General features: G+C 42.2%; 1 protein-coding gene across 1 annotated transcript; it reads left to right on the top strand.

Annotated features, from left to right (window-relative positions):
* Positions 12,345 to 16,543, top strand: LOC109845600 (pentatricopeptide repeat-containing protein At4g21065). Its single transcript, XM_020414869.1, has 3 exons — positions 12,345 to 14,124; positions 14,233 to 14,326; positions 15,763 to 16,543. The coding sequence occupies exon 1, from the start codon at positions 12,423 to 12,425 to the stop codon at positions 13,671 to 13,673; it is 1,251 nt and encodes a 416-aa protein (XP_020270458.1). The 5' UTR covers positions 12,345 to 12,422; the 3' UTR covers positions 13,674 to 14,124; positions 14,233 to 14,326; positions 15,763 to 16,543.

Raw genomic sequence — 16,909 nt, 5'->3', positions numbered from 1 at the left:
ATCTCCTCCTAAGACGGAAAGTGCTAGGCCCTCATTAGCAATACCCTCAATACCTTCCATAGCATCTATCTGCAATTATGTAAAAATGTTATGTATTCAAATTGTAGTAATACCAAATAAAGACATCTAGATTATCTTTCCACTCAAGCAAATATTTCTTGCATAAGTATCACTTTTCTATGACTTTATTTTCTTTATAATTACAATCCATATTTATCCATGAGTAATTTTATTTTATATCTTGAAAGGTTCCTTTACATTGATTAAGTTGCTAAGTATCTACAAATCCCTTGAGCTTAATCTACAAACATTGAATTGATATATAAGCAAACTATAGTAATACCAAATAAATGGATTTACTAGTAAATTACTTACAAGTTCTCTCTCATCTACACCCCTTGGCACGTATCTCTCTTGTAGGGCATGTTGTTCTTATTCTTCGAGTGGAGCCATGGTCTGCATTACTATCCATCTTCTAGTAATCCCCCAATACCATCTGATATAATCTGATTCCTGTAGAGGAGGATTAATCTGCTCCACGATACTAAAATGCCGATCATTCCATCTCACAATGTACTGATGATAAGCATTTGCCCAATTTATCTGATGCCAACCTTTATTGGCCTTTCTCTTTATTCTTTCAACTCTTGGGGAACGTGTTATGCCAAACAAAACTGCCTAAGTATGCAATCCGGCATATACATCTCCACAATCTTAAAGCATATGAAATGAACTCTTGGTCTCTATATACCTTGCCCCTCTATGCAAATTAGTGGTGGATGCGGTAGGTGGTCACGGTATGACTGCCACTTGAACTAGAAAATATTTCACATATTAGTAACTCTTTAAAATAGATTGGTAGATTAAATTTTCTTAAATTAAAATTTAATATTGATAAATTTTCATGTGATCAAGCTCATTTCTGTAAAAGTCTAGCTATCTTGTCGAGGTCTCATCATAGCATTTTTGGACATTCCATCTACGTGAATGATCAAAGTTTAGCATCCAATATCGTAACTAAAATTCAAAATCAAGTTTGCATTAATTAGATTCAAAAGTGTTTACTTGCACCCCAGTAGAATATGTTTATCTAAAACTCCTGTCTCGTATAGTCTTGGTTTCAAAATGAGTCTCTCCCATGCCCAAACTTGTAACAAAGTTAGAAACCCTTGAGCTCTTTATTTTGCCTAAAAGTCACTTTCGACATTTTCCTACATAGGTATGCTAAAACAACACTACTCCATGATAATGTCCCGCAAGTGTCGAAGTTCTCGAGAAGTGGTAACCACCTATCATTTTAAAAATGTATTTAGTTCTATTCAAGTAAACAATCCAATTAGATAAATATTCAAATTACACATTGTATTACCTCAAATGCACTTTATCTTTACTAGAATCAGGGAGTAGAAGTGTCCCGATCAAGTACAAAATATATGCTCGTGTATGTTGTAGGATCATGACTTGGGATGCATCTTCTGACAATGGGTGTGAGAAAATATCTCTTAGCCACTTCAATCTAACATTCCCCCTAGACAACGAGGGTGGAGCTACTCCCAACAACTCCTCTATGCATGTCTATTTGTCCTTGTAACACAATGACCATCAATGTGGAGACCAAGGACTATCGTTATGTCTTGGAGAGTAATACTCGATTGGCCGATACGTAGATAAAAAATGTTAGTCTCTGGCCTCCATCCATCCATCCATCAATGCATTAAGTAGTGGCCAATCTAATATCATCCACTAAAGCGTCAAGCATGTGAGTAAATTGGCTTGGGCTACCGAGGTAATCATATGCTCATCCTCAAGTGGCCAACACGTATGTCCGAGGCTATGATCAACCATAACTAGCTCCGGTCCTCTCTACATAACAATGAAACATAATATTAGAGCATAACAGCGAAAAATAATATTAGATTATAAAAAAGGAATTACAATGATTTCGTGCATGCATGCCTCAAGATTTTCACATCTAAAAATGATATTGTCTCTGTTATGGTGTTCCCATTTTCGTAAAAATACAATTTAAACTCAAGTAGTTGACAAGTCTACTTTGATATACAATGCTACAGTTTCCCCTTATATTGCTCCGAGTCAAGACGAGCAAGCCTGTCTTCCAAGTCCTTGACAAGTGTCGCGGACGCTTGATGATTCGACTGCTCTTCTTCAAGATTGCGTCTCAACTGCTTGAATGAAAGATGACTCGATTGAGTATCTTCCTTGGCTGCCACCTTTAGGCGCCTCTCAAACTCCGCCTTCCCAGCCAAAACGGTCAATTGGCTATCTCGTTCGGTGACTTCTCGATGAAGATGACCAACCTCCCCCTTCAGTCGGGCCACATCACCTCTAAGCTCCACGATTAAGGATGCTTGTTTAGCACCTTGGGAGTGGAGTCCGTCAAGGACCCTATCCCTAGCATCCATTTCTCGGTTCTAGCAGGCCTCAACACCATTCAATTCGGCCTCCAAGATATCGACTCTCTTCTTCGCCTCTTCCTTGGCCGCCTTCTCCCTAGCTAGATCCGCTTGCCACTCTTGTGGAGAATCATACATATATTTGAGCCGCTCATACTGCTCTTGCTCCAATAGGGCCCTCGGACCAAGTGGGCTTTGAGAGCTAAATGCAAGCCAAAGCTTGACACCCTTTTCAAGACTCCCACATCCTTCGGCAGAGAGAATTGTTGCACGGCTATGATTGGAGCCGAGAGGGACCCCAGATTGAAGTCTTCCTATCAAGAGAGGCCAGAGGGATGAATTTTTCATCCTCAGAAAGTTCCCCTCTTGGTGAGCAAGGGCCGAGCGGCACTCTCACCAGCATTACCTTCACCTTCTCCTAATCTCAGAAATTTACATTTGAGATCCAGTGATGAAAGGGCCAAAAACCTTCTTGCCTTTCGGCAACTTCATACTCTTCAGTATCCTCGTCCCCTCTAGACTCAGAGTGGGGCACTGCTTGTTCCTCGTCCTCCCTAGTTGACTCGACCGGCTCTTTGCCCGGCCTATGAGACGACTCAAGATTGGAAGTTGGCTCATGGGCTTCTTCACCAGCAGCCCCGGCATTGGTGACTTCAGCTGTTGGGACAGTCTCCTCAAGCACAGGAGAGGGAGGGACATCAATAGCGATGACCTCGTCAGGCCGACTAGTTTGGGCGGCCGACTGCTGCTTGACCGATTGCTATTCTACAGTTGGTTTGACCCAACCTGACCTAGTCTCCTGTTCTGCAGCTGGTTGGACTTGGTGTTTGGTAGCTAATTTTTTGGTATGTCACCGTCCCCCTAGTCGGGTAGCGAGTTCAACCATTTGCGACCTCAGGTTGGTCGCTTCTTCGTGCTCTAGGAACCCCCTCAGCCTCTTCTAGGGCCTAGTAGCGGATCCCCACTCCTGGCCTCGAGACTCCATCTCATGACTTCCAGCAAGAGGAAGCGCTAGTAGACTCGTCGTAGTGTTGTTGGTTTCAGTTGGCAAGATCATTGAAATATGTACCACCCGGAGTGACATCGTGTCGAAGAGATTGCTTCTCTCCCTAGATCTGACATAGGACCGGATCTTCTCCAACTACCGTCTTTCTTTGGCATCAAGAGGGCTCGACCTCAGTGTGTCTTTATTTATCTCAGGCCACTCGGGGCATGAGAGGATGTCGTTGGCTCCAAAAACCAGACAAAGTACTCCTTCTAGTCCTTATTGTACTCCGGAGCGTCTGAAACAAATTTGAAATTTCTCGTATAATGAAAGAAATAGTGCGGGTCTTTTTTAGTCGACTTGATGCTGACCAAATGCCCAAGTAACTTCATGCTGGGTTGGACACCAACTCTGTAATAGATGACGATGAAAGCCATCAAGACCCCTATTGCATTGGGGGCAAATTGAGAAGGGGAAACCCCCATAGCGATGCATACGTTCCTCACGAAGGGATGTAACGGCAATTGGAGCCCATGTTCGAGGTGGGCCAAATACAATGATGCTTTATTATGACCATAGAGGTATACTGGGTCATTTCCGTTCAGCGCCGCCAGTGTGAAGACCCTTGGGATGTCGTAGAGCCCATAGTACTCTCCCAAACTCCTAATTGTGACCCTTGAATGGATATGATGGAGAATATTAATGCTCTCCTCGTTATAACCACCGGCGAAGCTTTGGGAAGCCATGAAAAGTTTTTGGTTGTAGGAAATTTAGAAGTTTTAAGAAGAAGAAGCACAGAAAATTTAGGGGCAAGAACTGGTAAAGAGTTCCCTTCCCTACCTTTAGGCTATTTATAACACTCAGAGGACACGTGGAGTTATCTCGATGGTTGCCTCATTTCAAAATAAACGAAGGAGATTCAACTCAAACCTCTAAATGTTTTACACGAAACTCGAAACGTTGCCTCCCCTTTTTTACTCCAAGCCACGTCGCTCAGAAATCGAAGCGTCATCATTAACTTTTTGACAACTGGCAAGACATTGCGTCATGTCAAATAGTGATGTTTTATCTTCCCCATAAAAATTTTAGAAACTTACTGACTATTTGCTAAATAACATTCATTAAACAAATAGTCGACCATGTCCTAGCCGACCCCTCAGCATACGATAATTTACTTTGAGAAAGTTGCCCAGTAACTCGACTTAGGTCGGCCTAATTGGTTTTATTATTTCTATATTCGGACAAAAAAAAACATCAGATAATTGTTTGTGTTCGAAGCATATCTTTTTTAACAAGAGATGAGTAAACCCTCGAATCAGCCAGTGGATTTTTCAAGTCCATAAAGAAGCTAAGTTATTCGGTAAAATACTTCGAGATTTTGCGATATAAGAAATATAATTCCAAGTTCAAAAAATGCTTTTCCATTCATTGATAAAGTATTTTACAAGTCACAAAATATCTGATATATACAACAAAAACAAAAGCTAGAGCTTCCTAAGAGGCCTATGAAAAGTCCATTCTAGCTCCCGGAGTTGGAGGCGGAGAGCTTCCGGATGTAGTCAGTGGAGGAGTCGAACAATCTTGTCCTTCATCCGAGTCATCTTCGTCATCATCCAGATCAAATCCGCCCGAGCGCTTCTACTTCCTTCATCTCCTCCAGGTAGTTAGCAACCATTGAGGGATAGTAAAAGCGATCGAGCGGGTTCTATCTTTGCTGGAAGCTGGACATATAGATAGTCATAACCCGTCTTACAAGCTAACACCACTTCAATTATTCCAGTTAAGCTTTGGTGATAGTCGTCAATAATCTCTTGGTGGTAAGGCTTAGACTTGAGGTGGATGACCCCTTCTCAGAGCTTGGTGAGCGTTGTCCGCTCTGGCCAACACCTTAGGAAGATCTCTTGCTTGAATAGCCTCCTCCAACTCTCATCTAAGCCTGTCGATTTCAAAAGCACTTGGGACCGACTCTTCAGTAGCCTGATGTGAGTCGACTCCTCCGCTGTCCCTCAAAGCAGTAACTTCCTTAAGAAGCTTATGATATTTGCCCCAAACACGCTCCATTCGACCATAAAATTCATTCTCAAGCAAAACGCCCCGGATGAAATAGCTGCGAAGGGCATGGTGGAGACTAATGTCGGGAACTCCCTCGAGATATTTCTCATCTCCGGGGAGAAGAAATTGGTCGACAACCCTTGATTAGGTTTGGTGAGACCCAAGAACTATCCCTCGAGCATCGATATGGCATCTAGACTTGAAACAAAATTCTAGCTCGGGCTCCCGCCCATATCGAACATCGACAGAGGAGAGCTCGATAAAGCACATCCTCATTTTGTCCCATTCTGCCTCCCCCACATCGCCAATTTTATGGGGAAAAGGATATTTTGATCTGATGGAAGGCCCTGTTTCCTCCTCTTGAACCGGTTCCTTCCCTCGATGAGTCGACTCGTGGAAGCCATGAGACGACTCACCTCCAGCTGACTCTCTTGCCTCAGATCCCTCTCCTCGAGTAGCCTCAGATGATTCTCTAAAGGATGCCTCATCCCCTGGTTCATCCGATTGAACGACATGGGCTTCGGTCATTATTGTTGTCGCCTGAGGCACCCTTTCTGCATCCTTTCTCCTCCTCCTATGGATGAGGGGAGGAATAACCTCCTCTTCAGCCATTTTTGCCTCCACAGGAGGAATGTCCCGACGAAGGTGCTTGGCTGGCCTAGCAGGCAGCTCCTCCTGTGGGTCGACTGGAGGAACCAAAGGTGACGTGGTTGCCTCCCCTAACCCTGTGATAAGAGCTGAGGATCTGTCATAATCTGAGTTGGTGAAAGACTTATTCGACACCATAGTGACCCGTAGGATTGATTTGTCGAGCAGATCTTTGAATCGGCGGGAACTTGCATATGCCTTGATCAGATCTAGTTCGTCCCTCTCATCGTTAGACAGCGCACCCCCTATGAGCGTGTCCTTCCTTATTTCGGGCCATTCAGAGTAGCCCATCTCTAGGTCGTCCCGTACGACCCACACAAAATTTTCTTTCCAATTCTTATGCGAACTTGGAAGGCCTGTAACTAGCTTGAATTTGTAATACCCCAACCCTTGAGAGGGTGATGTGATTAGTATTGATAGATTTGATTGGAATACTCATATTACCAAGATGCATCTTCTTTTCGGAAACCCAACTCTTAGAAACTCCAAAGTTAAGTGTGCTTGGCCTGGAGAAATTCTAGGATGGGTGACCCCCTGGGAAGTTTTCCAGGGAGCGCGTGAGTGAGGATAAAACGTGCTGAAAAGATATGTGGTGGTTTGTGAGGTCAGTCCATCAGATCTAATAGCGTACCGATTCCGGGATTCCGGGGCGGGGCGTTACAGAATTTCCCCACCATCTGAAAATGAAACTGAGGCTTCTTTTGATCACTTTTATGACCACTAACTAGCAGAAAACTTTCACAGAGGGCTTGATCCCCAGCCAATAGCAGATCACCATGAATGCCATCGAGATAGCAATGGCATTCGGTTTCATCTACCCGGGCGATACTCCTAACACCTCAAACATCTGTTTTAAAATAGGATGTAAGGGTAATCTCAAACCGCACTTCAGATGCCTTACATAGAGTGGATTCCTTTCCAGCCCATAGTCGAATATGGCTTCTGACCTTATCGGAGTGAACAGATCATACACTTTGAGAATATCAAACCTCCTGGACATTGTCTTCATCTGCGGCAAAGTCACTTTTGAGTGAATGTCTTCCAAGAGAACTCGGTGATCAATTGGTTTAGAAACCATTGAAGATCGGAGAATTGATCTCTAGTCGAAAAAACGCAAAGGAGAAAGAGATGAATGGAGAAGATGAACAGTTACTCTGGAGAGGATTTTAAAAGACAGTAGCCGCCTCTAATAGCCATGTTCCTATATATATAGAGGTTGCCAGCTTTACAACTGTTAGAATTTTAACTGTTAGATCCAGTAGTATCCCACGACTAGGATTTATCTTCAGAATTCAAAGTGCTCTCAGAGATCGAGGCATAGCCCTCACCTCGAATAGATCATAATCTGCCATAAAAATCGGGATTGTAGAAGCAAAAGGGATGTAGGATGACGTCAACCATGTCGTTTTAGGAGAAGCTTTTTCAGTTCTTATTCAAAGCACTCACATCTGTCCAAAATTGTTTCTTATTATTATTATATTTCACTCGGACTCGTCTAAACCCGACTCCAAGTGAAAATTGCTAACTGTTATGGTGTTCCCATTTTCATATAAATACAATTTAGACTCAAGTAGGTGACAAGTCTACTTTGATATACAACGCTATAGTTTCGCTAGCGACCAGAGACAATCAAGGCCGCAACTTAGCCGACAAGATGAGATGACACCCCTCAGTGTCGACACGATAGGCGGTGTTAGTCGACCCGAAAGGCGGTGCCAGTCTACCTCCCTCTATTAGTAAACTGGTCGCAAGTCTACTCGTCCACTAGCAAGGCGGTTCCAGAGTCGGCTCAAAGAACGTTACTTCTCGACGAAGTTAAAGAACTATTTTGGTCTCGAGTCTCTATTTCTATGATAATGTATCAACATCGCATTTAATGCTTGACAAGTGTCATCATGACTCTAACCTAAATAGTCTTCATGACTCATCGGACCACGTGAACCCTACCATGCCGCTAATCTCTTCCTATTTGATACCGAAACGACATTCCCTCCACTTGCTAGCCGACACCTGTAAAGCAAGTGCTGATGTGGTCGCTAACCCACACTTCGCCACCGCCTTCCTATTCTCAGTTAAATGACCAGTCTGCCCTTACCACCTTAGTATAAATACAGGTACTATTCTAGCATCATTGGGATTCACAAATTTGATTCTCGAACATATCCACTGCATATTTACAAGAACACACAACTCTTCTTGTACCCCACTCAAGTTCTTCAACTAACTTGAACATTGGAGGAACCACGGGGGAATCAAACCCATCCTCTCATATGATTTCTATTCGTGTATATTTTTTAGATACCAAACTCAAAGAACTAGATATAAAGTCAGAGAAGGAATCAGACCCTCTTCAATATTGAACAAACTGATCCTAGTCTGGATCAAATTGACTGTGTGATCATATTAACCATCAACAGTCTCCGAATGGTGTCGTGACTGATCATATAGGACGTCATAACTAACCGGCCTGAGAAGCATAGTGTATATACCTACAAACAATCAGTAAATATATTAGTTCTTGCTGAATCAATAAGATTATAATAAAAAGTATGAAATAGAGATTAGAAACTTATTACCAATTAATTTCTATCTACTTGTTCTTGATGGACAACGAGACCTATTATGACGAAATTGATTACATTAACTATATTTAATTCACGACGCCACTCCTTCCCACCCTTGATCCATGATACCTCTAATGCACACGGATCAATGTCATCCTGCTTATCTTTTGTACTGAGGTGGTAATAGACATAGTTCATTATAAGTCGACTAATAGCGACTACCATCGAGAGCATGAAAACTCTCCTAGTAAGATTTTTGGTAATGATTCGTTGAATATCAAGCTGAGCAATATCGATCATAAGGCAATCTAACATCACCATCCTAATTGGAACTAGCCACTAAAACATATTCACATGGTAATTATTTTGCAATTATGGTATAGTACAACTATAATTGCACTCCCGGTCATAGATATAAATGGTGTAAGTACATTCACAATCTTTAACCTTCCATTCATTATTGTTAAATGGAGTAATTCTACATGATCTTATAGTTACAATCCTTTTCTACAGTGAGTCTCACTTTTTGGAGCGTAACTCGCCGTCCAACTTGCGCCATTACCACATCTTTTGTTAAAGTATGCGTTTAACCTATAAAGCGTCCTTGCAACCAAGGCTTGAATTCGCATTGATCGGGTATCCTTAAGTACGCCATTAAAACTTACAAAACAATTAGTTGTCATTATATAGTAGCACACTCTATCATCTTTACTTAATGCCCATCGATCTTCGTATTGCGGCTTGAAGTTTTATTCAGTCCAATCATGTGTTTTATTTTCTCCTTATAATGCTCATACACCAATGTATCGACTGCACACTTGGCTTGCTTGAATAGAATGTGTAAATTGACCTCTCTGTGTCTTTTCTTAAAATTATCTCTTATATGTCTCAAGCAATATCAGTGATGACGCGGTGCTCCAAAACCCTCGTGCAAGGCCCGTGAAATTCCTTTCATCCGACCGGAAATAAAAGTAATCATTCTAGGACTTTGGACAGTAGGAATGAATCTGTAAATACATTGAAAAAACCATTTCCAACTCGATGTGTCCTCTACCTCAACAACTACAAAGACCAATGGAAGTAGCCCACCATTAACGTCTACACTGGTCGCAACCAAAAGCACTCCTTTGTACTTGCCATATAAATGTGTGCAATCGATACTAAAGAGCGGAAGATAAAATAAGAACTCCTCGATGGCAGGTCCAAAAGCCTAAAATACTAGCATGAACCTCTCCACTCCTAGTGCAATCTTTTTAGACAATATTTCGTATTCGGTACTCGGATTTTTTTTCTAATAGCTGCATTGAGCTTCCAAGGATACATTGAATTTCCTTCATCTTGAGCACTTGTATATTATCCTTGAGCTTTCTCATTAGATCTTCTTTTTTAAAAGTGAAGTCCTCGGGTCGTTCGAAATTAGAACTAAGATCAACAGACTTAGCTTTTGAGGCATTTATCCACTCATCATTTTAAAACTCTTTTAGAAACGGTTCTTTAGACTCCACATAATTGTTTCTTACACAAAATTCATCCATCCAACAGGTATCCTCATCGACGCCTCCAATTGCACACTGCATGCTATCAAGTTGTTTCTTTTTCTTCAACATCTTTAGAATCATCATCTGCATCCTCATCCTCTTCTACAATGGAATCAACTGGTAAATTATGCATAACATGACCCGAAGTATTATGGAACATATCACTTGACGTTGTACAATAGGAACACCTGCTTAAATGTTATAGTTGACCCATGTCATTTCACTCGAGTTATTTTCTAAGCGCACGACACTTGGAGATGAAATAAATATGTTATAGTTATTTTCTAAGTCAAGCATGCGGGAGAACTCTACCGGAGCACTCAAAACTTGGGCAACAACGGATATTGGAAAATTAATGAACAACTCAATCAAGATTTGGTTTTTTGTAAGTTATATCATCATTTCTAGATCATTGGTAATCTCTACATCAATTGTTCTTTTTTTATTTATCAGACAATTACATTACACCTTAGTTGCATAATCTCCATAGTTAATTTTAGTAACTCTATATATTTGCTTCATCATTCCATCAAAGATACAATTGTTATATGGCATGAACATTTTTGTAGATCCTCCCTCGTTTATAGGCGTATTATTCATTCCAACACTCAGTCTTCCATTGAAGAAGCAAATAATAGGTATTTCATTCGCCATTGGAACTAAAATATTAACATTCATCATATGAAAATTATCTATATTATTCGTAAATTAAAATTTATATATCTTATTTCTAGTTAAACCATAGTCGAAAGATCCTTTACATCAAATTTAATCTATCAAATTTTAACCAAACCAATTTGTTTATCAAAATTGAAAGTAAATCATTCTAAATATAGGGTTATTCTCAGACTACAATTGTAACTAAAAATTAGAAAGAAAATTATACAAAATTAAAAAAATTTACCTTGATTAAAAGTTAAAGTTTGTCGGCGTCGGAGTTCAACAATGCCGGAGCGAATCAAGAGAGAAATTTTAGGGGAGAGCCTCGGTCTGGGTTTGGAGAGAAGAAGAGAGGGAAAATTAAGAGAGAAAGAGGTGATGTCGGAGAATATCAATGGGGTGGGGAGAGAGATTGGGAGAGAGTTGAGAGAGTGATTTGAGGGAGATCTATGAGACTGATTTGAGGCAGAGAGCATGAGAGGCATGTGGAGAGCAGCCGTGCCTTAATTTTTGGGCACGACTGGTTATATATAGGCCTGACAAACACACGGGGCTATTAGTTCTGTGTATTTGCTGGGTCGATAAAACCCGGACTCTCTATTTAACACACGGGATCACAAGTTCCACGTGTTTTCTATGGCGACACGGGTTTTTGTTGAGTTCACGGGACTACTAGTTCCGTAAGAATTCTGAGGCGTATTTAATAGCTGATTAGCCTGCCCTAAACACAGTAGTCCACTTGTGTTTTGAAATTCAAATTTTACAAAATCGACCTCTTTTTTGTCCGAGTAGATGGGGGTGAGTGAAAAGAGATGGATTTCTTTAAATATTCAGCAAAACGATCACTTTCGCTAAATATTTTTCGAAATCGGTCTATTTCAAAAAAAAGAAATAGTTCTCCTTCGCAAAACTATGTAATCATCATTTGTATGACGACGACGACGACGACGACGATAATAGAGACAACATGATCGCCGCCCCCATGCCCCAGAAGCAGCGGCGGGCGGGCTCGTCTTCCTCCCCCGCACGACCCCCGCGCCTCAAGAGATGCATCGCCCTCCTCCGCCGTCCGACCTCCATCCCCCGCACGAAGCAATCCACGCCCCGCTCATCCGCTCCCCTGGCTCGCCCTCTCCCCACTCCTCCCAAGCATCCTCATCTTCTCCTCCTCGTCACGCTCTCCCTCCCCTCCAGACCCCCACCCGTCGGTCTCCCCTACTCCGCCCGCCATCTTCGCCCAGCTGCGACCCCGGCCTCCCCCAACATCCATCCTTCACCGTCAACACCCTCCTCCGGGCCCACTCCCATCTCCCTCCCGACCCCGCCCCACCCTCCCCCTCTTCTCCGCTTCCCCTCCTCGCCGACACCACGAACCTACCCTTCGTGTGCCAAGTCCGCCCACCAGGCTCAGACCGCCTCTGCCGACGCAGGGCAACGTGCACTCCCCTGGCCGCCGCCGACGGATGGCGGGCTTTCCTGCGTCTTTCGTCCAGCAACTCCCTCGTGCACCTTCTACTCCGCCTGCGGGGTCTCCGAGGACGCGTACAGGGTCTTTGACGAAATGCCCGCGAGAAACGTCGTCACTTGGAACTCCGTCATCAATGGGTTTTCCCTGAACAGCCGGCCGAACGAGGCGCTCACGCTTTTTAGGAGGATGGTGGCTGAGGAGGATGCTGAGCCTGATGGGTTCACTATGGTTAGCTTGTTTTGCGCGTGCGCGGAGCTGGGGGCTTTGGCGCTGGGTCGAAGGGCGCATGTTTACTCGTTCAAGAGAGGGCTGTGCGCTGGCAATGCGCATGTGGGGAACGCCATGATTGATCTCTACGCCAAGTGTGGGAGTGTTTGGGATGCTAAGAAGGTGTTTGATGAAATGGGTGACACGAAAAATGTTGTTTCTTGGACTTCTTTGATTGTCGGGTTGGCGGTCAATGGATTTGGTGGTGAGGCGCTTGAATTGTTTGGTGCGATGGAGAGGGAGAGGTTGAGGCCGACGGAGATTACTTTGGTCGGGGTGTTGTATGCATGCAGCCACTGCGGGTTGGTAGACAAAGGGTTTTGTTATTTCGATAGGATAAAAGAAGAGTACGGTATATTGCCAAAAATTGAGCACTACGGTTGTATGGTTGATTTGTTAGGACGAGCTGGCTGTGTTGAAGAGGCGCATGATTACGTTAAGAGGATGCCTATGGAGCCGAATGCTGTTATATGGAGGACATTGCTCGGCGCTTGCTCTATGCACAAGAAATTGAGCCTTGGAGAGACTGCGTGGTCGAAGCTCAAGGAACTGGATCCGGGCCACAGTGGAGATTATGTGCTGCTATCTAACTTGTATGCTTCGGTCGGACGATGGAGAGATGTGCAGAAGTTGAGAAGAAACATGTTCAATGGAGGAGTGAAGAAAACCCCCGGGTATAGCCTCTTGGAAATTGGCAACCGCGTGCATGAGTTTGTCATGGGAGATCGATCCCATCCCCAGAGCGATGAGATATATGACAAGTTAGAGGAGGTTGCGAAGAGGCTAAGAAAGGAAGGGTATGTACCCAAGACGAGCAATGTGTTGGCTGACATCGAGGAGGAAGAGAAGGAGACCGCATTGTGCTATCACAGTGAGAGGCTGGCCATTGCATTTGCGTTGATCAGTACTTCGCCTGCGGTACCTATAAGGATAGTCAAGAATTTGAGGGTGTGCGAGGATTGTCACATTGTGACAAAGCTTATATCGAATGTTTATGAGAGGGAGATTATTGTGAGGGATCGGAGTCGATTCCATCATTTTAAAGATGGGTTTTGTTCTTGTAAGGACTACTGGTAGCTCGTTTTGGTAAAATGAGATGTTAGAGAGGCTGAGAAAGGAAGGGTATGTACCCAAGACAAAGCAGTGTGTCTGATATCGAGGAGTAAGAAAAAGAGAGTGTTGTGTTTTGTTTTCACAGCGAGAGGTTGGCTATTGCATTGGCATTGATTGGTACTTTGCCTGGATACCAGTACGGATCGTGAAGAATTTGAGGGTGTGCAAAGATTGTCACGTTGTCATGAAGCTTATACTAAAGGTGTATGAGAGGGAGATTTCTGTGAGGGATCGGAGTCGATTCTATCTTTTTCAAAACGGGCTTTGTTCTTGTAAAGACTATTGGTACCTCATTTTGCTAAATGAGATAGCAACTTACAGTTGATATTAAGCCACATGTCCTCGCATCTGCTGATGAGAAGTCTTTTGCAAATTATGGCCATCCTAGAAGGGAAATGGATGTTAAGCATTGAATGTAAGTACACTTCTAACATGAGACTATCATTTCACAAAACATTGTAATGGCACTGAGATAAAAGAGTACAAGGCTTTCATATATCTTGCCCGCTTGTTTGTGTCTCAGGAATCAAAGCATGTTTGAAGGCTGAAGATTGCAGTTGATGTTCATGGAATTAGTAGAGGTACTCAACTCTGAAGACCAAGGGTAATCAACAAAGGTAATTTCTCCTTTAAACATTTCAAACTATACATGTCAGTAAGAAGGTGTTTTTTCGCTACCATATTTTGTAAAGTTTCCTACTTTAAAATGATCATTCATACCTTATGTTTGTCATTTATTCTTCAGTCTTTAGTCAGACCCCAAATCATATCTCCCTACTTGATTTCTTTGAGAATCTAACAGAATGAGAGCCTCTTCTTCGCTTCTCTCTTTTCTCTAAGCAAGGAAAACATTATCCATAGAGGAATATTTTTACTTTTTAATTGCTTGGCAAAGTAAAGTAACAATTATAAAGATCCGAAAATGATTTACAATATGTGATATTGTGATATGCCCCCCCGAAAAAAAAGGGAAAACATTATGTCAGTTATCATGTTTCTTGGAATAGTAAATACAAGTTCAGAACCTCATTTGAACTTAATTCAAATGTGCATCCTTTATTTATTCCATGTGCCGAAGCTCTTGCTGATATTTGTGGTGGTAATGTGGTGAAAGGTTTATGTGCCATAGACTTCACAGCTGCAGCCAAATAGTAGCTCCTAAATTGATGAACGTCTAATCAAAATAATACGTTGACATATTCACTTACAATTTCTTGTTTCCTACAAAGTAAATCTATTTGTTAATAAGACAATTTTGTTTGAAATTACCATCATAGACTCCTAATCCACGTTGTTATGGTTTGGAAAGTGCTATCTTGAATGATCTTATAATCATTTGCGGATCCTTCCCATTTAGCAAGCACGTAGCTGAATAACCTATTAGGGGTGCATTTTCTTTTCTTTTCTTTTTCTCTTCGCATTCTGACAAAGCCTTTGCAACTATCACTATTAACCTTTGACGGAGCCAGGATTTAGTTCATTCAGTGGTGTCACCACATTACTTAGTTACTAGTCCACTAAAACTAAAAGCATGCATGGTAAAGTGAAAAATCAAACCCATTAACTTCCTTTTAGTCAATTCATAGAAAAATAATACCTCAAATAATTTTACAACTATCCTCGACGACGAGTTTTCACAATTTAAGAATTAGAAATGTTCAGTGATAGGCTCATTACTAATGGTATCAAATACGATGAATCTCACTAGAGAATCATTCATTCATTGATCACTCGTCTGATTACTCGATTTATTTTTAATAAAATTCATTGTAAGAAAGTGAGGAGAAGTTTGTGGCTGGGCGAACCGATTAGGTAATATTTAGGTTTTTGAGATATTGTTCCCTCAAAACTCCTCTATTTGAAATAAGTCCCCCGAAATCTTCATATTTTCACAATTTAGTATAGCTCTCTTTATTACAGTTTCTTCTATCATTTACTTATAGTCGTAAATATTTCTTCTATCACATACCGTACATAACGCGCCTATTTTTTCCACAAAAATTTAGAGTTTGATTGACACAAGTTGTAAATATTTCTTCTATCAATCTTTCAGGTTGCATTGCATATGTTATCTCTTTTGATAGGATCCATGTGCTTTGGATCAACTCAAATGCTAAACTATGAGAGAGCTCGTCATCGATAAGTACTCCAGAATCTGATGGTGCAAGAATTCACTGCCATGGAGCTTGATGGTGACATTGGCTCTTTGTTGGTTGCAGGGAGGAGTATGTGGACCGTATTGATTTTGCTCCTTCTATAGAAACTCTATCAGAAGGAGCAATATTTAATGCTATGTTTGACTGATTTACCTCTTTTCGTAACTGAACTGCCTTGCGACAGTTTTTAAATTGAGATAATTGTGGAACTAGCAGCAGAGGGAGGTTGACAGGTGAAGATTCAGGCAAACAGGGCAGCGGTCGACCGGTCCGGTCGACCGCATTTGTGCACAAGACTCACTGGGCTTCAGCATTGGTGTCGGTCGACCGGGTCGGTCGACCGACGTACTCTCTGGAATTTTGGTTGGCTTCTGGATGGAGGGCGGTCGACCGGTCCGGTCGACCGACGCTGCGGATTCGGGCTGGGTTCTGTTTTCAGACCCGTTTCGTTTGTGAGTTGTATTTAAACCCTAAACTCGTTTCTAGGGTTTAGTGGGGGGCGATTTTGAGCTGTTGAGAGGAGATTTTGAGGGCTTCTATTGTTGGAGTCTATTGGAGAGATCAAGTGGTCTTATTTGAGGGTCTTGGGTAAGATTTGTAACCCTAATTTGTATTCCCCTTTGATTTCATTAGTAAAGCTTCCCCCTCCTTACCCCGTGGACGTAGGCACATTGCCGAACCACGTATATCTTGTGTTCTTGCTGTGATTGGTAGCTTGTGATCTCTTGTGGTCTACTATTATTCTTGTGTGTGCTTTTGATTTGTCTAATTGGGGCTTCCGCGGCGCACAACAATAATAAGATTAGGTTGTAATCTTTTGGCAAAAATTTGTATCGCAACTCTCTCTTCATGCGATGCCAAGTACTAATCGGCAATTTGTGTTGGAGAGTTCGATTGATTTGAAGTTGATCCCACCATGTTGTAACTCAACCTTGCAACTTGTAGGCCACCAAAGAAACTTGCTTCCCTTCCGGATGGATTGAAGCTCGAAAACTTCTCGATCTAGTGAAACCAACCAAGGAAGTCTTCAATGTTGAGGTTACT

The sequence above is a fragment of the Asparagus officinalis genome, chromosome 6 (genome assembly GCF_001876935.1).
Source record: "Asparagus officinalis chromosome 6, Aspof.V1, whole genome shotgun sequence".
Classification (NCBI taxonomy): domain Eukaryota; kingdom Viridiplantae; phylum Streptophyta; class Magnoliopsida; order Asparagales; family Asparagaceae; genus Asparagus; species Asparagus officinalis.
This window is presented reverse-complemented; position numbering and strand designations above follow the sequence as displayed.

Coding starts and splice junctions, on each gene's coding strand:
- LOC109845600 (XM_020414869.1), top strand. CDS start 12,423: ATGCCCGCGAGAAACGTCGTCACTTGGAACTCCGTCATCAATGGGTTT.